The following is a 26,344-nucleotide window of genomic DNA, read 5'->3' as shown; positions in this document are numbered from 1 at the left end:
GAGCTCACAGTAGGGGTGCCTAGGTAGCTCAGTTGGTTGAGAGTCTGACTTTGGCTCAGGTGGTGATCTCTTGGTTTGTGAGTTCGAGTCCCACGTTGGGATCTGTGCTGACAGCTCAGAGTCTGGAGCTGCTTTGGATTCTGTGTGTCTCTCTCTGCCCCTCCCCCACTCACAATCTGTCTCTCTCTCAAAAATAAATAAACATTTAAATTTTTTTAAATAAATGAATAATAGAGCTTAAGGTAGAGTTTACAAAATCACCAACTTGTAGAACTAGAAGTGGTCCTCGGCCTGGTCTAAGGTCAACCAAGTTCAAATATTACCACCTGAATCCAGACTTCCTTCACTTCCTCCTTGGCTGTCTATCCCTACTTCCTCTGACCTATTATCATTGAAAATTACTTTGCAATACAGTTTGGATGGGAAAACATTGATCTGATCTAAATGTCCCATTTTTCAGAGGATTCAATTTCAGAAATTCAAATTGAAGTGCTTTATGTGACTCAAATCTACTTGCTTTCAAACTCAAGTCGAAGGCAAATATAATGAAAACTGGGGAAAATATCTCACACTGAGATGAGCTCAAAGTGCAGGGGGGTAATTAGTTGGGGGTTTCATGTAGTGAAATGTTTCTTCAGCAACCAACTTGAACTCAAATGTGTGAATGTTTCGGGAAGGTATTTTCAGCTCAACTTTAGAAACAGCTAAAAGTTAGTGCTTTCTAACTACCCTACATCTTCTGTTATTCATAACAAACCCCTTTTTAACCACTTGAGAAACTCTCTTGGGAAACCTGAATAGTGAGTATGACTTACATCTTTTCCAAACAGCATGAGCCCAGGCTTCAGAGGATTTGGACAAGTTAAGGCTGCAAGGCCAAATCACAGAGGGGAGCAACATAATTAAAACAATTGCTTTTGGTGGTTATGAGCTAAATACTTGGTACCATCTTTCTATCCCGAAGAACATGCACGACTGGGACATCAAGTAGACTGTGAGAAAAACAAAGGTTACTACCCAAACCTATGCCTGTTGGCCAAGCTATTTTTTGGAGCACAGGCATTATATTATGATGTGGAACCCTTTCTGTTCTATGTTATGACAGAAGTGGACAACACCAGCTGTCACCTGATTGGATATTTTTCCAAGGAAAAGAATTCATTTCTCAATTATAATGTATCCTGTATCCTTATTATGCCTCAGTACAGCAGACAGGGCTATGGCAAGATGCTCATTAATTTCAGTTATTTGCTTTCCAAAGTGGAAGAAAAACTTGACTCCCCAGAACGTCCACTTTCCAATATGAGGGTCATAAGCTATGGCAGTTACTGGAAAGAAGTGCTTCTCCATTACCTGCATTATTTCCAAGGCAAAGAGATTTCTAGCAAAGAAATTAGCCAGGAGACAGCTGTGAATCCTGTGGACATTGTCAACACGCTACAAACCCTCAGATGCTCAACTATTGGAAAGGAAAACACCTAGTTTTAAAGAGATAGAACCTGACAGATGTGTGGAGAGCTAAAGAGGCCAAAAGATCCAACTCCAATAAAACCATGGATCCAAGCTCTTTACAATGTACCACTCTGGAGCCAGTGAACCCCAGCAGTAGGAATCTCTACCCTAAGGGTCCGTCTGTCATTTCTGTAGCTCTTGTGATTGGTAAATACAGTATTTTAGGGGAAGACCAACCTCCCCAGGACTGTCCTGGCTTTGACCCTGGTGGCACACTGCAGACACTGGTTCTGAGGAACTGTGATTTCAGCCTCAGTGAGGCTGCCTGGATGGGATCTCTGGTAGACTTAAGTGCAGATCCCTCATAGCACTGACCCATGGTGTTCTGTTTGGTACTGTACCTGTCCAGTCAGTGGTTCTCCTCACACCCCCTAACCCCATGAGTTTGTGTTGTGTCTTCTAAACTTTGAAACAGTGCTTCTTACTTCCTGGTCACCAGACTTCCAAATAATGGCTGCCACCACAAGGACCTTTCCAATTCCTCCTTACATGTGTTTACTTTTTTTTGAAGAGCAGAGAACAAGTAACACTTCTGACTGTGTGCATACTGGAAGGGGTCCATTCCCTTTGGTTTTATCTCACTTTTATTGTTCCCTCCATTTTTATTGAAAGACTTGTTTTTAATCAGTGTCAAGGCTGACCAGAGAGAGATATTTTTTTAAGTCTCTTCCAAGGACTAGTCTTGGTAAAAGCACATAATCTATCTGAATGAGATGAAGAGGACAATTAAGAGGTGGTGATTCTGTACTGTCTTCAAGTGAACTGTGTCTTGGTGGAAGGAAACAAATACTCCTTTTTGCCTCACCAGAAAGTACCCAGTCATAAATGCTTTCTTCTCTCTTAATAACTCCCTAGATCCTTTTACATTTGCAGGTGCAAAAATAATATTCGGTTCCCTTTCATGCTGCATGTTAACAAGTTCATTAGACTGCAGAAATCTTTTCCCCAGTCTGATGTAGCACACCTGTAACTCCATCTAAGTTGTACTGATTTTTGTCTGAACATCCTTGGAGAGGTAGGAAATGATTGCAAATGATTTCCAGACCTCAGCCCGAGACTCAATAGGTCATTCCCACCAAGGTTCACTTCTCTTTAACAGTGCCTCACCCTCCCTCTTGAACTAAAGTGGCCATGCTCTTCCAAGAACCCCCCTTCCATTTCCTTTTGGGGATGTGTCACTATTCCCCCTCTTCTCTGGTTTCCTATTTTTTGGTGTTCAAGCAAAGAAAAAGGTTCTCCCTTTAACTTCTCTCCAGCCCCTTACAACTTTTTGATGGGAAGCTTTCGAGATATGACATGCCATCTTCCCGACCTGGTCTTCTACACCACTGCTGTCTTTTATGTGGAGCCCCCACATTCCTGACTCTGGTCATTTGTGCCTTTCTCTTGTCATCTCTGTTAGTACTTATACTCACAGTAGTTTGTTGGGAGGTAATTTTAGGCAGACTTAACCAGTTTCAGTGTCACTGTTAAAGTTTTTCCAAAAGCAAGTTCACTGAGGGTTTTCTTAAGGGTAAAGGGGCTGTACCAAAGCTAACCCTGCCCCACAAGTGGTAGAATGTGCTGTTCCATATCTATTTTTCAATAAAGTATGTTCTCTGCTCAAAAAAATTAATGTGAGATAAATGGTTTTCTAGAAAATAAAAATTAAATTTATTAAGTCTAAAATTTGTAGGGAAAAATAAAAGGAAAATGTAGTCCAAATAGACTGAAATAGGCAGCAAGTCTGGAAAACTTTATGGATAAATTTAAACCAAACATCTAAGAAATATTTACCTAAACACTATGATCTGAATGTTTGTGTCCCTATCAATTCATATGGTGAAATACTAATACTCAAAGAGTATGGTATTAGAAGATGGGACCTTTGGAAGGTGCTTAGGTCATGAGAATGGAGTCCTCTTGAGTGGAATTAGCGCTTTATAAAAGAGGCTCTAGAGGGACCCCTAGACTAAAGACCATGATAAGGTACAGGCTATGAACTAGGAGGAGGACTCTCACCAAAATGCGATCATGCTGGTGTCTTGATTTGGATTTCCCAGCCTGGATTTCTGTAGCATTTTATTAGAGCAGCCCTCAGCATCCATACCCACCTCCTTCAATGCGCTTACCAGTGCTTCAAAATCCGGGAAGCTAAGAGCTACATTTTTCAGATTCCCTTCCAACTACTTTCTTCATGAAAATTTTTAACCACCAATTAAACGAAATAGTGTGAAACTTGGAAGTAAAAATAAAGCAGGAGAGAATTTCCTGCTGATGTTTCTGCTGATAGTCAAGGTCATAAATTATGAATTTCTGGATGTAATCACTAGGGCTAGATTGAGTAGTCTAACATCTAGCCTCTTGTGAGGGGAGAGTCAATTGTGATGACAGTGGCATGGCAGCAACAGCTTTGGGAGTCCGGGATCACTGCTACTTCAGTGTGATCTTGAATTCAAAGATATCAGTCAAGAACTCCCAACTTTCATTAATCTAGACTCTAATTAAGGATTTTTTATATTTGGACTTTAGGTTCACAAAAATGTTTTAATCATAATTTGAGATTCATAATACATTATCTTCTTAATATTCTTGCTTTATTTTGGTTTTTTTTTTAAGTTTAATTATTTATTTTGAGAGAGAAAGAGCAGGGGAGGGGCAGAAAAAGAGGGAGAGAGCAAATCCCAGCAGTCTTTGAATTGTCAGCACAGAGCCCAATGTGGGATTTGAACTCACAAATCATGAGATCATGGCCTGTGCAGAAACCAAGAGTTGGACACTTAACCAACTCAGCCATCCAGGTGTCCCTGTTTGGTGTTTATTATATAATTATCACTGCCCAATACAAAATCAGGAACTCTATCACATGGCTGTGTGCTCCTCCCAATCCCTGCCTACCATCCAAATGTAACCATTATATTGAGAATTATGTTTATCTAACTCCTGTTTTGTTTTCACTTTTACCATATATGTGCCTAAATTATATAAGCATACAATGCAGACAGTCTCCCTAGTTAAAGTTATCCCCACAGAATAACCCTTCATTCCAGTATCCACATTTCATAGACTTAGATCTCCCTCAACACAGCATTTGTTAGCTGATGTTTAATATAAGAAAAAAATGTAGATTTATCTATTTTCCAATATGGTTGTACCAGTATAAGCTCAAGTCAGCAAAGTATAAGAGATACCATTTGCCTATATCTCCTCCAACTCTTGGTGTTATGTTTCTTCATTTTAACCATTAAAATGGATATGAAATAGTATATTATTGTAGTCTGGATTGACAGTTCTCAAATTATTAGTGGAGCTGAGCATCTCTATAAAAACACATTTATTGAATTCTCTATTTCTTCTTCTGTAAAATGGTTTTTAAGTATTTTGCCCAAATTATGTCTTTTATAATTGATTTTGACAGCTGTTTATATGTTCTCATGCAGTACTAATACTGTATTAGTTATAAGTATTTAAAATATCTTCAGGGCCCCTGGCTGACTCAGTCAGTAGAGCATGCAGCTCTTGATCTCGTAGTTGTGAGTTCAAACTCCCATTGGGTATATAAATTACTTTAAAAAATAAATCTTACAACCTTTTTCTTTATATTGTTTTGATAAATATGAGTTTTATATTTTTATTGTAGAAGAATTTTTAATTATTTTGCTTCTTGGAATACATATTTTGTATCTTTTTAAGAAAATTCCGGTATGACAGCCAGACTCCAAGGTTGCCCTCAATAATTCTCACCTCTGGTGTTCATATCTTTGGATAGTCCTTTTCTTTATTTAATTTTTTAAATTTTTTAATGTTTATTTATTTTTGAGAGAGAGAGGGCATGAGCAGGGGAGGGACAGAAAGAAAGGGAGACACAGAATCTGAAGCCAGCTCCAGGCTCCAAGCTATCAGCACAGAGCCTGATGTGGGGTCAGAACTCACAAACTATGAGATCATGACCTGAGCTGGTTGGACACTCAACCCACTGAGCCACCCAGGTGCCCCAGTCCTCTTCTTTGTTATATCAGGTTTGGTCTGTGTGACAAATGGAATTATGGTGTTTGACTTTTGAAGCTAGATCATAAAAGACATTGCTGCTCTCTCTTGCTCTTTGGATTACTTGCTCTGGTGGGAGCCAGCCAACATATTGTGAGGACACTCAAATAACCCTAAGGAGAGACCTCTGCAGTGAACAACTGAGGCTTCCTACCAATAGCCAATATCTAATTGCCACGTGAGTAAACTGTCTGGAAAGTAAATCCTTCAGCTCTTGCCAAGCCTTCCAGTGATTGTGGCCCCAGTCACCATCTTGGCCAAAAGGGCTTTTACGTAGCATTTTGGTGAAAGAAATTCATAATTTTCAAAAGCTACTTTGTTGTGAATCTTCTCACAGACAAAATAGTACAATCTCTGGCACGAGGAGCATTTGTAAAAAGAAATATGAAGAAAGGGAAAAATGACTAACAAAGAGAAAACAAAGGAAGGAAGAGTTCATTTTATCATTAGTGAAAAAGAAGAAACTAGAAGGGGGATGATTGAAGGCAGAAAGGCATCTGAATATTTCCATGACCTCTGTGATAAAGATTATACATAAATTGGAAGAGGAAATTATCATTTTATGATAGGTCTTAACTTTAAAGGTGTCAGTGAATAAAGTTACATTCAGAGATAAATCTTCCTCATCTCACATATTGAATTTCTCTTACTATCACAGAAAACATCATTCCAGCCCCACCCTCTATTTTCCCAGAAAACTATTGAAGCACATTCCTCTGCAGAAAAATTGGGCTCGTTCTGGTGCCATAATCTAAAAAGAAACAAAAAAGTAAAACACTTCAATGAATGCATTGTGATTGTTTAGAAAGTATGTAGGGTCAGGGTTCAACAACAAAGTTCAGAGTGAAAGAACATCCCAATGATTGCTCTCTTCTCATACTGCCCTCCTCAAAACCTCCAAGTGTGGACACATACCTTTACTCTTGCTCCTCTGTCTCTCTCCCAGCAAAATTTGTATGCAGTAGTGTTCTTGTTCCTTTCCCCCAGATTCTGATCTTCACTTCCTCATCTATTCAGAGCCCTTATCCCAACCTAAGTTATTAAAAAAATTCCTCTCTTAGTGGCATGTAATAAAGAGGCTGACTTCTCATTTGTATACTCTTGTCACGTTTCTAAGTTAGTTTCTCTATTCTCATTGAACTACATTAAACAAGTGTCAGGGAGAATGAGTCTCAAAATAAGTTACTCTGCTTCCAAGGAATACACTCTATGGTAGGAGGTGGGGGGTATGAGTAGGACCCTATTTTTGAATTTGAAACTGGATTTTATTGCTGGCTCACTATGATCTTAAGGAAGTAACTTATTCTCTCAGGTATTAGATTCTTCACCTACAAAAATAGGAATCAGGGGTGCCTGGGTGGCTCAGTTAGTTGAATGTCCAACTTTGGCTCAGGTCATGATCTCATGGTTCATGGTATCAAGCCTCACATTGGGCTCTAAGCTGGCAGCACAGAGCCTGCTTGGGATTTTCACTCTCTCCTCTCTCTCTCTGACCCTCCCCCACTCACTCTTTCTCTCTCTTTCTCAAAATAAATAAATAAACTTTCAAATTTAAAAAAAAGGAATTATATTGAGGTCTTCAAATAGATCATGAAACGTGTGAGAATCAGATGAGACAACGTACAATTAAACTGATTTTTAATCCACAAATAAATACTATTATTATATTATTATCCTATAAGAATTGAACATAGTTATGCCTCAGATATTTTAAATCGTATTAACTGGAGAAAATTTTGATTAAAGTGTCTACGTGTGTTTAGAAACAGTAAAGTGTAATGGCTGAGAGCATCACCATCTTTGGAGTTAGACAGACATGAAGTTGAGACCTAATTTCTCATCTTACTAGTTAATTGACATTGGGCAAGTTATTCAATTTTTTAACCCATAAAAAGGGTTCTAAAAAATAAGCTTTCATGAAATTTAAGTGATATAATACATGCATTTAATAAGAGCTTACTGTTAGAATCTGCTTTCAGTGTAATAATTGGAAATATTAGCATTAATTATCACTACTAACAAAATTCCCCTAAATTTTCTACATAAACAAGGCCATATGCTTCATTAATCTGATTCAGCACTTACCTGACATTTTCCTTGTAAGGTGTCAGATCAACCCATTGCCAATTGTCATTCCCTTGTGTATCTGAGAGTCCCAGAAAATAAGACAATGATTCATTCAGTTTCTGGACAAGGAAATTCTGCATGAAGAAAAAGAAAGAGTCATAGACTGCAATTTCCTATAACTCTAAAGAGGAAAGAAAATGTGAGGTGTCATGACAGCACATTGGCCAAGAAGCCAAGTCAAAACACCAACATGGTCACACGAGGGAGGGACTCCTAACCAGCCCATCTCAGGCAGAATTTATTCTTTTTTTTTTAACCAAGAGACAGAATTCTTTTAAAATTACATGTCAGTTTTTGCACTTTTAATCATTTTTTAATTTTATAAGTTCAGAGGTGTTTCATATCATTTCTTATTGCTTATCAGTGAAATTGAATTTGGGTTATCAGTGAAATTGAATTTGGATTATCAAAATTTGCTTATCAGTAAAATTGCTTATCAGTGAAATTGAATTTGGGTTACCAAAATTTACATTTCCCTATTCTCCTAAGAAGTACTTCTCTAGGAAGGAGGAAATTATTTGTAAAAACTAAACGTAAAGGAGTGCCTACTGGATTTTAACAATAGTTATTTTAACAGTAGAGAGAGTATATGTGAGTAGAAGGGGGCAGAGAGAGAGGGAGAGAGAGAATCCCAAGAGAAGCCTGCTTGAGATTCTCTCTCTCCCTCTCTCTCTGCCCCTCATCTCTCTCTCTTTCTCAAAATAAATAAATACACTTAAAAATAATAAAATAAAATTGTATCCCTTTGCAAAGAGCTAGGTTATTAATTGTTATAAAATAGGTTGCCACTCATTGCCCAAGATCAATTTCCCTTGGGTTTTTGCTAAAAATAATCTTAGTGGTTCCCTCCACTTAAAACACTCATGATCAGAAATGCCTCTACTCCTCAGATATTTGAACTTTTTGCTTCAGCTTAGCCATATATTGTATGAATGTATTAATCTTAGCAGGGAGAATCTTTTCTATGCCTCTATTCCAGTGAGTATACCAAAGAGTAATCTTGAAAATATCAATTCTAAAGACTTCTAAAAAGACAAAAAACCATAATGGCCTAAATCACTTATCCAGAATGTGTATATATTGTACTTTAATTCTATATCACTTTATAATTGAAAGCAGATACCCCTTACTTTAAACTACTTGATCACATTATGCGATATGCTCTGCCAAAATTAGTATCTAATGAAGACATGGTTTTGTTTACTGAGAGCCGAACTGAATATGATGCTTTCCAATGAATTCCATACTTTTAGAAGCATATTTATGTGTCCTGAGGTTTCTAAAGTATAATAGTATATAATAGTATATTTCTAAATAATTTTAGGTGAATAATATGGGTTTTAGAGAGTGAGGAAGGAAAGAAAGAGAAAATAAGAGAAAGCAATATGAATGCAATTTCTCTTTTCTTTTAGGGCTTAGAATTTTGCAATACATACAGTAGTCAAAGAAATATTCCTTTGTTTTGTGTGAAAAAATATGCTATGGAACTCTATAGAAAACAAGGTGCTTTGTAATAGATTCTGAAAAGTATTAAACTCAGCAATATTTACTCTTGAGCGTTATTAAATACTGAGAATGCTACTTGCAATATTCTATGTGGACATTTACTTTTGTTTAACTATAATATAAATTAACATTGTCAAAACAGATATTCCTCAAATATAGATGATGCTTTTGAGATGTGTATATCTACTAGCCAATACCTTACAATTAACATGTATGCATATTTAAAGTAAAAGTTAGATTGCAGCTTACTATGTTGAAATTTCTCATTTTGTCAGTTGTGACTGTGTGTCTGGTAGAAAAAGCAAGTGAAATTCTGAATATTAAGGTAAGCTTTATAAATATTTCTTACAAAATTTTCCTAGAACATATAATACTTATTACTTGTTACATTACACTGGCATGTTTCTATTTATAAATCAGATCTGCTAATTCTCTATTTTTTCATTTTAGAGATGATATGCCCTTAAAAATAATTGACCTTCAAGATGATTTCCATTTCAGCAAACAAAGCAAAATGCTTGTTGATTGTATGGTTAAATGTTGACACTTCTTTGGGAATTTGAGTATAGGGAAAAACAGAATTTTAAAACAGAAATTGTTAATTATTTGTTTGGGAAGATCCTAATACAGAGAATTATGTGGAATCAGATTTCATTACATAATTTCCATTCATTTATTCATTCATTCATTCATTCATTCAGCAGGAAGAAAATGGAAGGACCACATAGATTTCATCACTCTATTGTGAATGTTGAAAATATAGAAAGAATGATATTTTACTATGTAAAATAAAAATTTACTTTTACAAAATGAAAAATGTCTTTTGAAAAATGTGCCTGCTCCACTGACATCAGCAGGATGGTGGAATAGGAAACCCCAGGTCTTCATTCCCCCAGGGAGACAACTAAGTTAACAATATACAGACCAAGTTGTCTTTATGAGAACTCAAGAAACCAGTTAAGACATTGCAGTGCCAAGACAAGTGCAAAGCCAAGCAGAGCTGCATCTAAGTAGGTATGAAAGTTTGTTGAATTTACCCATCACTTCATGGGCATAATACAAAGCAATCAGGAGAAAATTGACAGTACACACCTTCTCTTCTCATACGTCCAGTGCTCTGGCTTTTCAAGGGGGCTGCTGGAGGGACTGGCTTTTGTCCAGCCAGAGTGGGAGTACTGGGACTGACTGGCTCCCACCATGATGTGTGTCTGCAACTAGTCCCTGCCACAACATAGGCCCATGCAGCTGGCCTCCACAGCAAAGTCTGTGCATTCCATCAGCTCCAGTTAATACCACTGCTTGCCCTAGTCCCCAGTGGACTTGGAACCTCCACTGAGACACCATGAGTCCTTGTACCCTCTGTGGACCTCCTACAATGCTCTCCAAGGACCACAGAGCTGTCTGATGTATACCCTAGGGACCTAGGCCAAACAGACTGCCTTACCCCCAGACCCTGTGTTTTCACAAGCCCCCATCATAGGTGCCTTGCATCACCAGACTTAGGTCACAGCACACTCCATTGTGTTCCTACCCACAGGTGAGTCTTCCCTTAGTTAAATCAACCCATAAAGTCTGGATAAGAGATTATTGCTTTTAAATGTGCAGACACTTATGCAAAGTATAGGAATCACAGATTTGTGAAAAAACCTCCATCCAAGGAATACAGTACACCTCTAGTATAGTCCCAAGGAAGTAGAGACCAGAAATTACCTAAAAAAGAATTCAAAATAATTGTTCTTAAGATGCTCAGAAATCCCTTTTTAAAAATAAATTGCATTCAAATTGATTTCTTTCTCTTATTTTCTTTCCTCGCCCTCTAAAAAAGATATTACTCATCTAAAATTGCTATTATATCACTTAGAAACTTTAGGAACACATCTACACCAAGAAAAAGAAAGATCACCAAAAAAGACAACCAACGTTTACACCTCAAATACTTGGAAGGAGGGGGAAAAAAAACTAAGCTCATATGAGCTTAGAAGGAAGAAAATAACAAAGATCAAAGCAGAAATAAATGAAATAGACACCAGAAAAGATAAATAAAATCAAGAGCTGGGTTTTTTGTAAAGATAAAATGAACAAACCTTTGGATAGACTAAAAGAAGTGAGAAGATTCAAATAAAGAAAATAAAAAATGAAAGAGGGACATTACAATTGATACCACAGAAATACAAAGGAGCATGAGAATACGCTGAATGATTATATGCCAAAAATCAGATTATCTAGAATAAATGAAAAAATTCCTAAAAATATATAACCTACCAAGACTGAATCATGAAAAATAGAAAATCTGAAAATACCAATAATGAGCAAGGGGAATGAACAATAATTAAAAACCTCTGAATGCAGAAAAGCCCAGGACCAGATTGTTTTTCTGGTGAATTTTAACAGACCTTGACAGAAGAATTAATACCAATCCTTCTTGGACCTTTTCCAAAAAATTGGAGAGAAGGGAACACTCCCAAATTTATTTTATAACGCCAGCATTATCCTGATACTAAAGCCAGATAAGGATTCCACAAGAAAAGAAAATAACAGGCCAATGTCCCTAACGAGTATTGATATAAAAATTCTCAACAAAATACTAGCAAACCAAATACAACAGCACTTTTAAAGGATGGGGCACCTGGGTGGCTCAGTCAGTTCAGCTGTTGATTTCAGCTCAGGTCATGATCCCAGGGTCATGGGATCAAGCATTGTGTCAGGCTCCACACTGACCATGGAACCTTCTTAAGATTCTCTCTTTCCCTTTGCTCCTTCCCCTACTCACTATAAATAATGATAGATAGATAGATAGATAGATAGATAGATAGATAGATAGATAGATGATAGATAGATAGATAGATCATGCACCATGATTGAGTTGGCTTTATCTCTGGGATGCAAGGATGATTCAACATATGCAAATAAGTAAATGTACACACCATATTAATAGAGTGAAAGATAAAAATTATATGATCATCTCACTAGATGCCAAGAATCATTTGACAAGATTCAACATCCTGCCATAAAACAAATGAACAAAAAAACCTCTTAACAAATTGGGGATAAGAGGAATGTTCCTCAATATAATAAAGGCCGTACATACATAAGCCCACAACTAATATCGTACTCAGTGGTGGAAAAGTGGACTTTTTATCTAGGATCAGAAAGAAAACAAGGATGCCCACTCTCACCACTTCTTTTCAACATAGCGCTGGGAGTCCTAGCCAGAGTTAATTATGAAGAAAAGGAAACAGAGAGAGAGAGAGAGAGAGAGAGAGAGAGAGAGAAAGAAGGAAGGGAAGAAAGAAAGGAAGGAAGGAAGGAAGGAAGGAAGGAAGGAAGGAAGGAAGGAAGGAAGGAAGAAAAGAAAAGACATCCAAATTAGAAAGAAAGAAGTTATTCTCTCTGTTTGCAGATGCTATAATATAGAGAAAATCTTAATTCCACCAAGAAATTGTTAGAATTAATAAACAGATTCAGTAAGTTGCAGAATACAAAAATCAGTTGTGTTTTTAAAAATGATCTACCTGGAAAAGAAATTTAAAAACAATCTCATAACAATAGCATAACAAATACTATGCATAATACTAATAATAAAATATTTCAGAATAAATTTATCCAAGGAAATGAAAATTCTATACACTGAAAACTATAATTATGTTAATGAAAGAAATTGGGAAAGACACAAATAAATGGAAATATATTTCATGTTCATAGATGGGAAGACTTAATGTTGTTAATATGCCCAGACTACCCAAAGCCATCTGTAGATTCAATGTAATTAATCTCTACCTATTAAATACCTATAGCCCTTTTCACAGAAACAGAAAAAACAATCCTAAAATTCATACAGAACTATAAAACACCCTATATACGTAAAGCAATCTTGAGAAAGAATAAAGCTGGAATCATGACACATACTGATTTCAAACTATGTTACAAATCTATAGTAATCAAAACATTATGATATTGGCATAAAAACAGTAACATAGACCACAGGGACAGAATAGAACGTTTAAAAATAAACCTATGCACATATAATAAACTAATATATGGCAAGGGAGCCAAGAATACTCAAAGGATAGTCTCTCGAATAAATGGTATTGGAAAAACTGGATAATCACTTGCAAAAGAATAAAATTGGACCACTATGTTATTCCACTTAGAAAAATAAACTCAAAATGGATTAAAAACTTATATGGAAGTGTCAGAAGCCGCCAAGTTTTCTGGCTGCCTCAGGCAAGGATTATCACTCTCCGGGGGAGTGAACTAGTAAACAAGATTTGCATCTGGAGGCTGGAGATTGCCATTTCCTGGTCAAAATAAGTTTGGCGTCGGTCATGCTGGGCCAGACATAGAGTGGCCAAGGTGTACAAAAGATCAAAACCGCATTTTGGATTATTCAGCGCTAGCTCCCCCTCCCCAGCTTTGCAGAGGCAAGTTTGGGCGCTTCTTTTGATATGCATTTGACTCTGTTTACCTGGTAACCGATCCGGGTCAGTTCTCCGCCCCAAAATTCTATATAAGAGGAATTATTTTCTTTTTTTTTTCCTTTTTTTTAAAAAATGTTTTATTTATTTTTGATACAGAGACCGAGCATGAGAGGGGGAGGGGCAGAGAGAGAAGAAGACACAGAACAGGAAGCAGGCTCCAGGCTCTGAGCTAGTTGTCAGCACAGACCCTGACGCAGGGCTCGAACCCACGAACGTGAGATCTGACCTGAGCCGAAGTCGGAGGCTTAACCGACTAAGCCACCCAGGCGCCCCGAGGAATTATTTTCTTAATAAAAGAAGAAGAAGAATAAAGAAGCTAGAGGCTTGATCAGAAACCGTGTGCTTCTTCACTCTCTGCGTCTTCCCTCTCCTGCCCTGTTTTCTCTCCCTCCCTCAGGTGAAGGACCCGCGACAGAGGCGCCCTCAAAGCCTGGGACGGGTGTGCCTGGACCTGGCAAGCTAGCGCACCGCGGCACCCACAAGTGCCGCTCCAGCCTGGGGTGGAAGCGGACGGGCGGAGAAGCAGTCCCCGGGCCCCGGGTTAAGACATGGAAGACCTGAAAAGACTTCTAGAAAATAAAACATGGAAGAAAACTTACCTGGATGAATGAATAATGATAAGTGTGGGGAATATATAATGTAATATTATTCAGCCATAAAAATGAAGGAAATACTGCCATCTGTGACAACATGGATAGACATTAAGGGCACTAAGCTAAGTGAAATAAGTGAGAGAAAAACAAGTACAATAAGATCTCACTCACATGTGAATTCTAAAAAAGCCAAACTTGTAGAATGAATAAGTCACAGGGATAAAAGACTCAGCATAAGGGTATAATCATTGTTTTGGGGGTTTTTTCTGTTTTTTTATTTATTTTTGAGAGTCAGAGAGAGATAGCATGAGCCAGGGAGGGTCAGAGAGAGAGGGAGACACAGAACCTGAAACAGGCTCCAGGCTCTGAGCTAGCTGTCAGCACAGAGCCCAACGCAAGGCTCGAACCCACGAACCGTGAGATCATGACCTGAGCTGAAGTCAGACGCTTAACCGACTGAGCCACCCAGGAGCCCCTAGTTATTGGTATTGTAACAGTGTTGTAGGGTGAAAAATAGTAGCTACACTTGTGCTGACATAGCATCACGTATACGCTTGTCAAATCACTATGTTGTACACCAGAAACTAATATAATATTGTGTGTTAACTGTACTCAAATAAAAAGTAAATTAGTGAAATTAATTTAAATTTAAAAGCCACTTATAGAAATAGACTATAATAGCGGTTCAGGTGCTGGGGTGTAGGGGAAACGGGAAAATGTTACTCAAAAAGTACCAACTTCTAGTTATAAGATGAATATAAATTCTGGAACTGTAATGTAAAACATGGTGTCAATTAACAATAAATAAAATATAAATAAATAAATAAATAAATAAATAAATAAATAAAATAATAATGAAATAAAATAATAAAATAAAATATAAAAAAATAAAATAAAAAATATGTTGAATTAAAAAAAACAGTACTTCAAAGCAGATAAGAGAATAGAACTTAAATATTCTAACCTCAAAACCAAATGGCATTTGTGTAACTTGATGGATGTGTTAACTAAACTTTTGGGGTAATCATTTTGCAATACATACACATATCAAGTCATCACATTGCACACCTTAAACTCATACAATTTTATATGGCAATTATATCTCTTTAAAGCTGGAAAACACTGTTGGAACTAATACACAAATTCAGAAAAGTTGTAGGATACAAAATAAACATACAAAAATCAGTTGCATGTCTACACAATAACAATAAAGAACACAAAAAAAATTAAGAAAGCAATCTTATTGACAATAGCATCGAAAGAATAAAATACTTAGGCATAAGCTTAGCAAAGAGAGTGAAAATCTTATAATTTGAAAATTACAAAACATTTTTTTAAAGAAATCAAAGGAGATACAATTTTTTTTAATTTCAAGTTTTTATTTAAATTCTAGTTAGTTAACACATGGTAAAACTAGTTTTAGGTGTAGAATTTAGTGATTCATCACTGACAAACAACACTCAGTATTCATCACAACAAGTGCCCTCCTCAATGCCCATCACCCATTTAACCCATTTCCCACCCTCCTCTCTCCATCAACCCTTCGTTTGTTCTCTATAGTTAAGAGTCTCTTATGGTTTGCTTCCCTCTCTCTTTTTTCCCTTCCCCTATGTTCATTTATTTTGCTTCTTAAATTCCACATGTGAGTAAAATTTGTCTTTCTCTGACTTATTTCACTTAGCATCATAATACTCTAGGTCCATCCATGTTTTTACAAATGGCAAGATTTCATTCTTTTTTATGACTGAATAATATTCCATGGTATATCTGTATATACCACATCTTTTTTTATCCATTCATCTATCTATGGACATTTGGGCTCTTTCCATATCTTGGCTATTGTAAACAATACTGCAATAAATATTAAATTAAATATTGCAATTAAATATAATTGCAATAATAAATATAGGGGTGCATATATCTTTTCAAATTAGTGTTTTCATATTCTCTAGGTAAATATCTAATAGTGCAATTACTGGATCATAGGGTAATTCTATTTTTAATTTCTGAGGAACCTCCATACTGTTTTCCACAGAGGCTGCTTTAGTTTGCCTTCCCAAAACAGTGCATGAGGGTATATGAACAGACTCTTAATATTGTTAATTATTAGAGAAGTACAAATCAAAATCATAATGGAATATAATCTCACACTCTGCTATCAAAAGAAAAAGAGAAGAGGAGAAGAGGAGCATGTGGGTGGCTCAGTTGGTTAGACGGCCGACTTCACCTCAGGTCATGATCTCATGGTTCGTGGGTTCGAACCGCCCCCCCCCCTGGCCCCCGTCGGGCTCTGTGCCCACAGCTCAGAGTCTGAAGCCTGCTTCAGATTCTGGGTGTGCCTCTCTCTCTGCCCCTCCCCCATTCATGCTCTGTCTCTCAAAAATAAATAAACGTTAAAAAATTGTTTTAATAAAAAAGAGTAGAAAAGAAAAAAACAAGTGCTGTCAAGAATGTGGAGAAATTGGAATCCTTGTGCATCCTAGTGCAGTCATCCTTCAAATAAATTAAAATTAGAATTATGATATGATCCAGAAATCCAACTTCTGGGTATAGAGCCAAAGTCACAGAAAGCAAGATCTCATGGAGACATTTGCACACCCTTGTTCACTGCAGCATTAGTCCCAACAGTCAAGAGGTAAAAGCATCCCATATGTCCATCAGCACTTGAATGGATAAATGATATGTGGTCTATGTGTGATGGAGTATTATTCAGCCCTAAAAAGGAAAAGTGTTCTGTTACCACTACAACATGAAAAAAATTTTTGGGGGGCATTATGTTAAGTGAAATAAGGCAGTCACAAAAAAACAAATGCTGTTCCACTTACATGAGATGTCTAAAGGAGTCAAACTCATTGAAGTAGAGAATAGGAGGGTGGATACCAGGGCCTGGAGGTAGGGGGCAATGGAAGTTGTTGTTAAATGGCTACAGAGTTTCAGTTCTGCGTGATGAAAAGTTGTAGAGATCTTTTTGCAACAATAGGAATATGGTTAACACTACTGAACTATACATTTAAAACGAGTTCAGAGGGTAACAACCATATTTTCTTCCACAATTAAAAAAATTAATGAAAAATAAGCACAAGTACCTGCTCTGCCTCCGTGTTGATCACCACCAAATGAGCACCCATCGCAACACAGTTCTGCTCACTCTTTGCCCAAAAATTCCGCTCAGTAGAAATGAAGTAGCAGCTGGAACCAAATGACTTCCAACTATATGGGCAACATGCCCAGACATTTCCTGTGCCGCATGAAAGAGAGGATGAGTGCAAGACGGCATAAATAGGATTAAAGAGGTATGTTTCATACATATCAAATTCCAAGGATCTGCATTTCTTTTCTAGAGATGGGTTTCTTATTGCATGTATTTGCTGTTTCCCTGAATTATATAATTTGGAGCCATAAATCTGCTTTTAAAAAAATATTCTTTAGCATTAAGCCCTCAATATTTACTAAAGTTTACCTGCATAATTGTTCTGGATTTTTGCAAAAAGAGTTATTATCAATGTTTTTTTCCTGTTCCTCAAATCCTTTTTACATTAGAAGCCCTAAGGTCTCTCAGGATTTTAAATGACTAACACAGGTGAATAATTTTAGCAGATAAATATATATATTTACATATACAAAATGTATATGTAAATATATGTCTGTGTGTGTATATATAGAGACATATATAAATAAATAACAAGTCATTTCGATTTGTTGAGGTTTGAGAGTTTTTAAAGCTATTATAATATATCTGGTCTTCTTGTGCTCGATTTTTGCTAAGATTCATCTATGTTGCATATAGGTCTATTTTATTTATTTTGTATGTTATTACATCATTAAGTTATGAGAAACAATGTACAGAGTTTTTTTATCTCTTATAATACTATAAGTTGAATAAAATAGGCCATATCTGTATCATTTTAATATTAGCCACTTTTAGAAATCTATCTCAATTATGTATTCTGTTCATTCGTTTTGTAAAAGTTTGTTTTGATTTTTTTATTTTATTTTGTTTTATAATAGTTTATTGTCAAATTGGTTTCCATATAACACCCAGTGCTTCTCCCCACAAGTGCCCTCCTCCATGACCATCACCCCCTCCCTCCCTCTCCCTCCCCTTTCAGTCCATGGTTCGTCTTCAGTATTCAGTAGTCTCCCTTGATCTGTGTCCCTCACTCTCCCCCGCTCTCTTTCCCCCTTCCTCTCCCTATGGTCCTCTGTTAGGTTTCTCCTGTTAGACAAGCAGGCGAGGGGTTGAGAGAGAGAGGGAGAGAAAGGGAGGGAGTGGGGGGGAGAGAGAGAGAGAGACAGAGAGAGAGAGAGGGAGAGGGAAGGGCAGAAAGAGAGGGGAACAGATGATTTAAAGCTGGCTCTGCACTGACAGCAGTGAGCCAGATGCCAGGCTTGGACTCACGAACTGCAAGATCATGACCTGAGCCAAAGTCAGACCTCAACCAACTAAGCCACCCTGGCGCCCCACTGATTGTATTTTTTAAAGTCAAATTAATCTCATTAAGAGATGATTTGTGGTGCTTTGCATGAGCTCAAGCCCTGCTTCTTTCTCTCTCCCTCTCTGTCTTTCTCTGCCCTTCATGAGATTCACTCTCTCTCTCTCTCTGCCCCTTGCTCAATTGCACCCTTTCTCTCTCAAAAAAGAAAGAGGGAGAGAGTTGAGCAGGGGCACCTGGGTGACTCAGTTGGTTGAGTATCTGACTCTTGATTTCAGCCCAGGTCATGATTCCAGGGTTGTGATATCAAGCCCCACATCAGGGCTGGCTTGAAATTCTCTTTCCCAGCCCCTCTCCCCAGCTCATGCTCTTTCTCTTTCTCTCTCTCTCTCTCTCTCTCTCTGTCTCACTCTCTCCAAGGTAAATTAAAAGAGAGAGAAAGAGAAGTTTCTAATAGTTTTACTTTATTGATAATAATTTATCAAAATTTGTAATAAATGTGATGTTTTGAATATTGTATCCTCATAATATGGATAAGTCAATGATAAGTAATGATAAGTCAATCCAGAAGAAATTTTATAGGCATGTAAAGTCTAATGTTCCTCAGGAAATGAAAATATCAGACATATAGTACATATTTTAGAAAATCAAGAAAGTGCAATGTAAACATTAATTGAAGAGGGCAAAAGAATAATATAAAACATCCAACTGTTAAAGAATACATATTCTTTTTTTTAATGAGTGATGGTAGTAGGGTTATCACTACTATGATAGTATTTAAACACTAGTAGATAGATTTTTTAAAGATACAAGAGATTTTTGTTTTAAATGTCAATACTTAACAATATTTTAGAACTTAAAGCCTTCACATCTATAACTTGGTTTAGGGAAAAAAAAGACTTTAAATGTCAAAATAAATTGTATAAGGGGGTACATAGTTTTTCAAAATCCTTTTTGGGGACTGGCAAGCAAAAGAGTTGAAAACTACAGGTCTAGGTAGAGTTCAGGTGTACTGAAGAAACTTTATCTGGGCATCTGAATATCTCAACACTCTGACTGGAACTCAGGGGGAAACAAATTGGAGAAGATACATTGTGGCTATCAATTATTTCCTAACTGTAATCAAGATGGAAGTTTTGTGCTTAGACTTCTACTTTTCCTCTTCATTGTAATAAGAGTTTGAGCAGATATTGTTAAAATTTGAGCCCTCTTAGTTGTTGACATGGTATTATGTAAAACAATTTTGGTATATAAACTTGAATCATGTAACTTGAATTAGCTGTATTGAACAGCTCAGTTGGCCATAAATAATATCAGGTTGGATATTTTTAAGGAGTAAATTTGCAGTCTCCCATGCCACAAATATGTGGGGTTCATTTCATTAATATCCATCTCTGTCTCATTCATCTAGAACATTCTGAAGGCAAAGGGTAAAGTGCACATTGCTGCTTCCAAGAAGGCATTCTTTAAAACTCCGACTGCTCGAGTGCCTACATCCTGAAAGAATGATGTTTTCCTCCCCAGAAGGGCCAGTTCCACAGTTGCGGGACAAAAGAACCCCAATGTGACAAGAGAACCAGAAGGCAGGGAGAGCAAAGAAAATCATCCCTCACCATCCCATGTTTCATATCATTGCCCAATAACATAAAAAAGAAAATTCGAACAGCTCATAGGAATACAAAGAAACATCTGCCCTCCTTTTATCCCTCATAGGCTTCTGCATAGATGCAGAGGATTGGATTATTTAGTTCCTGAATTAGCAAGAGTCTAAAACTTATTTGGATTTTTTTTTCTTGGAAAGAGTAAGGCCATAAAGACTACTACAAACATGCACTTTACCTTTCTTTGACTTGTTTCACTATATATAGTGATGATTCTGAATTCAACTGCCCCAGCTCTTCACATAGGAAGTTACCAGGACTGTATTTTGAAGTGAGGGCAATCTCCTCCTGAGCCATGCTCCAAGATCCACACTGACCAGTAATAAAGTGGATACTTGGAATGCAGATGGCTATTACTGAGAATTTTAGATATCAAAAAGAGGAATTTAATCCATTTGATAAGGATGAGGATAATGTGAAATGAGAACTGTTATGAATAACTTCCAGTGTTCACTTGAGCAAAGTACATGGGATGTGTTGTTAACATTTATTGAGATCAAGAAGTCTGGAGGAAAAATTGTTTTGGGGGTGAATCTAAAGCCTGATATGAACATGTAAATTTAGAGATATCTTAAAGCAGATATTCCATTTTTTTTTAATGGGACAAACCAATGTTGAACTCAATCTTAACCTCTCTCTGGGAAAAGACAAAGTCCTGTTAGGCATTGCAACCCCTTACCTGTCACACTTGTCCCTTCACTGAAGCATGATAAACTTGAGTGGTATACGTGTAGTTCAGACAGCCTTTTGCCAGTTTTGCCATATGTAAGATGATAAGTCACTGTGAAGGAGGCAGAAGGATTAGTGTTCATCATTTGTTTTTATTATAGAGACTCATGCTCTATATATCTTGCCAAGCTGGATTGCTTCCAACCACCACCAATCTCTTCCTCTAGGCAAGCTCAGTAAGGACTATGTTGAATTACTACTTGTTTGTATTCATTAATTTTGTTTGGTTTTATACCTGCACACTTATTTTTGGTTCTTTCCCCATTGATATTTAAGTTCTATATTCTTGGGCAGAGGTTTTATCTGTTTTCCACATCAATCAATCACAAACACCTGGAACGGTGATGGTCACAGAGTAATCAATATTTGTTGACTCACTGGCTGTTCCTCTTTAATTTTATCCTGAAGCAAGCTTGCAAATTATTTGGATATATTCTAAAATTTCTGGCTGTTGTAGCTACAGATAAATATGTAGGGTAAGTAACAACCAAGGGGACTTTTAAACATTTAGACATTTTAAATGTCTTGGATAAATATTCACTTTTATGCTCAAGAGTACGCACATTAAGCAAGACCTGTTCTCTCTCAGGTCCTGCCATGACTCTTTACTTACTTTTTCTTGTCCTTATACTACTGAAGCTCAATACAGTCAAGACTTCCTACCTTCCTTTAATGAAATAACTATTCTTTTTTTTTAATTTTTTAATGTTTTATTTAGTTTTGAGTGAGAGAGAGTGAGACAGCATGAGCAGGGGAGGGTCAGAGAGAGAGGGAGACACAGAACCTGAAACAGGCTCCAGGCTCTGAGATAGCTGTCAGCCCAGAGCCCGATGCGGGGCTCGAACCCACGAACCATGAGATCATGACCTGAGCTGAAGCCGGATGCTCAACCAATTGAGCCAGCCAGGCACCCCTGAAATATTCTTAAACCTCCTCTTTTGCACTTCATGATGAAAAGTAAAGCAGATTTTAACTTAGGGGATAACTGTGTTTTAATAAAGGCTAGGAGGTTGGTTTACATCTCAGAAGGAACTTCAGACACGGCCCATTTTGACATAGGTAGTCACTTTCACTCCCGCCCAAACTATTCAAAATTATTTTTAATTATGTTATCAATGAATAGAGAACCAAACTGTAGCCTAAAGAGCAAAAAGACCTTTGAAACTTTTCACAAAATGAACTTGAAATATTTACTTGGAAGTATATTGAACAAGGAAAAAATACTTCGTTCCTTTATATCTTCAATATTGCATTTGAAAAAGTTTTCATCTCATGCTGGGAAAGACTCCCACATGAAAATCAAAGAGCCTAGACTATATTATGATTATAAAAGTAATTACAGTTGAGGTCTCAAAATGGAGGGCTTTTGTGCCCAGGGAACCCAGTGGTGGATGACAGTGTCTTAGAGGATGTCTCCAACTAACACACATTCCTATGTGAAGCCATGGCGGGGAACATGCTAATAAAACTAGGTAAAGCAGATCTGGAAGCAGAGTCAGTTACCAAAAGATAGAAAAAGAGGAGGGAAAGGAGGAGGAGGAGGAGAAATCAAATATAGTACTCCATGTAAGAGCTAACATATTAATGAGATTAAAAAAAGAAAAGAGCATATCTTAGAAAATCTTCATAGAACATGATAGGAAAAGGAATGAAGGGAAATGGCACCTGAGTGAAGAACTTACCCACGCAGCTCGCAATGAAACAAGCACTGAGGAGTGCTATGGAAATCACAGCAACAGACCAGCACCGTACTTGGGACTGCCATACTGCGTTCTCTGTCAGATCAGCAAGACAAGTACTGTTATCAAGGAGCCAGGAAGTGGAGATTTTTAAGAAGCTTAGATTAATGAAGAAACCAGATGAAGAATCTCAGAGTAATTAAAAACCTAAAACAAGAGGAGAGCTTAAAAACTCCCTCAGAATAGGGGTGCCTGGGCGGCTCAGGTGGTTGAGTGTTGAACTCTTGACTTTGGCTCAGGTCATAATCCCAGGGTCATGGGATTGAGCCCTGCATTGGGATTCATTCATTCTCTCTCTCTCTCTCTCTCTCTCTCTCTCTCTCTCTCTCTCTCTCTCTCTCTCTCTCTCTTTTCCTCTCCTCCATTCATTCTCTCTCTCTCTCTAAAAAATAAGTGGGTGGTGGGAGGAAACGGCTTCAGAATAAATAAATGAGTAGTGGCTCTGTAGTCCTAAACAATTTGGGCAAAACTCACCCTCGGCAAACCGTAATTCCCATTTCCTTATTCTGTCTTCTTGAAATTATGTTAATCCATTGAGTTTCTGCCTTGCTGAAAATATCACTTTGCCTCCCTCTTCCCATACCACTGTATTAATATTTGGTTTCTTACTCTTTGAAGTGCCTCTGGCTCTGAGGAATTATTCTTTCTTTCAACTTTCCATCACTCTTACTATGGTGATCCAATCTTTGTCCCATCAATCATCAATCTGTTGTCTACCCCTTGTCTCCAAATGACCTTTATCATCTCATCATATACTTCTAACCTCATCTCTGGAACTGAGAAAAGGAATGCTTACCTCCACCTTGAGGCTGCCCTTCTCGTACCATTATCTTCTGTATTCAAAAGATTCAGGAGCCTCTTTTACCTCTTGCTCTGAAGATGTCACTCAGAGTTCTGCTTCATTCAAAGAGGTCAGAGCTCAGAGACAAACTGCTAAACATTCTTATGAGGCTAAGAAACTTCTGGTATAAGCTGTATCTTGAAGAGGAAGTTGTGGTTTGGGAAAATTTCAAGTGATTTAAAAATACTAGGAATAATAAGAGGAAATTGAGAAACATATTCCAAACTCCTCACTGCAACTTTGACAAGAATTTTAGATTATGTGTTCAATTCCTGACATAAAATTTCTCTCTCTGATTTCTATTCTGGAATGCAAAATAGAAAATTTTATACCCCCTAAAAAAATTTATTTGTAGGCCTTAATTTAAGTGTTCACAAGCCAACATTGGATTTTGTGTAAAGTTTAATCCAAGTATTGAAGAGTGTCTTAGAACTAAGCAAAAGTCTGATTGACTAGATATGGCTTCAATAATAAGGGTTAATATAGAAATTACATAAATATCCACAGATATTGTTCAGGAATATGATTGCAAAATGGAAAATCCTGGAATCTATCTGCAAAGCAATGAAACATTCTTACTGCATCAAGACCAATATTAGGCATAGTTTAGTAATCTTTTGTGATCTCCCTGAGTAGGTAAGGGGGAGCTTGAAGTGGTATAACATCAAAGACAGGATTCATTAATTCCTTGTAATTACTCAGGAGCTTGGAGATTCTTCAGTACATACAGCTTCTAGAATGTAGACCTTTCTTTTTATTAAGATCACAAATAACTCCATATTCTCAAGTGAGCAGACGAATAAAAAAAAAACCTACTATGAATAAGTGCATATTGAACTCAACAAGCTTTTAAAGTGATGGGATCGTTACAGTGAATGATAAAATAGATATTGAGAACAGTATTAAAAGCCCAGAAAATTCTCCCTGGGGTTGGTTAGAGATACAACAAGTCATAGGGGGAAAGAAGTGGCTATAAAACATATGCATCTGCTTCCAGTTCCCCTCGGAGATAAAGAAACACAAACCCAAGGACTCAGATGGTCCAAAGAGCATAATTCTTGTAAACTTTATATATAGGGACATCAATTTAAAGAACTATTTTCTTCTTTACCCATCTCCAGTATATGCTCCCTAAGTCACTTCCTGCTCTTGACCATTGGCAACCCTGTGCTCCATTTTCTTTTGTTCTCTTCTTTCCTTCTACAGTTCTAGATTACAGCAGCAAGCCTTTGACTAGAATGCTGAGATGGTATGAGCAAAGGCAAAAAGGAGTAATATACCAAAATACAAAAAAAAAAAAAAAGGCAGAAAACTAATAGGGAGAATGGGAGATTAGATCGAAAGAAGACTTGTGGTAGGTTCAGGTCAGATGTATAGGCAAATATAGGATATTTGAGTCTAATAAGGAAGTCATGCAAAAAGTAGCAATGGAAAAGATAATAACTTGTATGCATTGAAAATAAAATCACATACTATTAGAGTCAAAGGGCATACTGTTCTTTTGGCTTGAACTCTTTTCATCAAAAATGAATCAGCAATTTGAAACCCTTTTTCAAGAAAGCAGCATTACATTGCCCTTTTGAAAATTATCGCCCATGACTGAACTAAGTAGACCCAGTTTGATTCTCCTGTTTAAGAATTTAGATAAAAACAGTTAAATCAATAGGTGGTGGAAAGCACTACCTTCTAAGAGATATTTAGACTCAGATATGTTCCCACACAAATGTGTTTAAGATATTTTTGGTCTACAGACTTACATTACAAAATATATAGCATCTCATTATTTTCAACTTAAGAGATTATTATTGTTGTTTGTTATAATACTGCTGGATGATAAGAAATTTCATATAAGTCATTCTCGGGATGATCCTTCGAGATTACATCAATTCCAAGAAATTGGGGGAAGAATGGCTGATCACTATTCATGGATCCAGACTGGTTATGCTGCTACCTTCATGTGCCTCAGGTCTTCAGTGTCAGTATAGCTCCCCTATGCTTTGAAACCAACTTCCTCTTGCTAGCTTTGTTGTTGGTGGTGTTACAAGGGTTGGTCTACAACAAAAGAGTTCTCCATTACTAGAAAGAGAACAGTTTATTTGTGTAACCTTAAATGATTTTATTTTTCATTAGCCCTTATCAGAAGACTGTAGTAGTGAAGACAGATGTTGGGAAGTTGAAATCAACCTAGATAAATAATGATGAAACTCTCCTGGGCCACTAACCCATTTGAAGTTCTGATGAAAACTTCAGCTCTCCTCAAAGAATTTTTTCATAGGGGCACCTGGGTGGCTCAGTCAGTTAAGCATCGGACTCTTGATTTCAGCTCAAGTGATGATCGCACTATTTTCAACTCAGGTGATGATCTCACTCTTCATGAGTTCAAGGCCTGCAGGCTCTGCATTGTCGGTTGCTTGGGATTCTCTCTCTCTCTCTCCTTCTCTTTCCCTCTCTCTCTGCCTCTCCCCCACTCATTTGGGCACATACTCTCTCTCTCTCAAAATAAGTAAGCTTTAAAAATTATTTAAAAATTAAAAATGAATTTTTTCATAAATGCAGTAACAAAAACTGTATACTTTTTATATCAGTTTTTAAAGGTTTATTTGGTTTTGAGAGAGAGAGAGTGCAAGAGACAAAGAGGGACAGAGAATCCAAACTGGGCTCAGAGCTGACAGCAGCAAGCCAGATGTAGGGCTTGAACT

General features: G+C 37.2%; 1 protein-coding gene and 1 pseudogene across 2 annotated transcripts; one reads left to right on the top strand and one right to left on the bottom strand.

The window, feature by feature from the left end:
* The first annotated feature begins 664 nt into the window (after positions 1 to 664).
* LOC115305320 lies at positions 665 to 4,073 on the top strand (annotated as a pseudogene).
* Positions 4,074 to 5,962: 1,889 nt separating this feature from the next.
* CLEC6A (C-type lectin domain containing 6A) lies at positions 5,963 to 25,990 on the bottom strand. 2 transcript variants are annotated; one of them, XM_029953138.1, is made up of 6 exons: positions 23,601 to 25,990; positions 22,748 to 22,840; positions 21,016 to 21,117; positions 17,329 to 17,480; positions 7,624 to 7,739; positions 5,963 to 6,289 (listed from the first exon to the last, which is right to left on the bottom strand). In XM_029953138.1, exons 1-6 carry the CDS (start codon positions 23,629 to 23,631, stop codon positions 6,145 to 6,147), a joined length of 639 nt encoding a protein of 212 aa, XP_029808998.1. In that variant the 5' UTR covers positions 23,632 to 25,990; the 3' UTR covers positions 5,963 to 6,144. The 2 variants fall into 2 exon arrangements, with proteins under 2 accessions (XP_029808998.1, XP_029808999.1); XM_029953139.1 differs by lacking the exons at positions 5,963 to 6,289; positions 7,624 to 7,739 and adding exons at positions 16,669 to 16,957; positions 17,068 to 17,128.
* Between the last annotated feature and the right edge of the window lie 354 nt (positions 25,991 to 26,344).

This window comes from Suricata suricatta, chromosome 10, assembly GCF_006229205.1.
Source record: "Suricata suricatta isolate VVHF042 chromosome 10, meerkat_22Aug2017_6uvM2_HiC, whole genome shotgun sequence".
In the NCBI taxonomy this organism is placed as follows: domain Eukaryota; kingdom Metazoa; phylum Chordata; class Mammalia; order Carnivora; family Herpestidae; genus Suricata; species Suricata suricatta.
The sequence above is the reverse complement of the archived record's forward strand: the minus strand, read 5'-3'. Positions and strand labels throughout refer to the sequence as shown.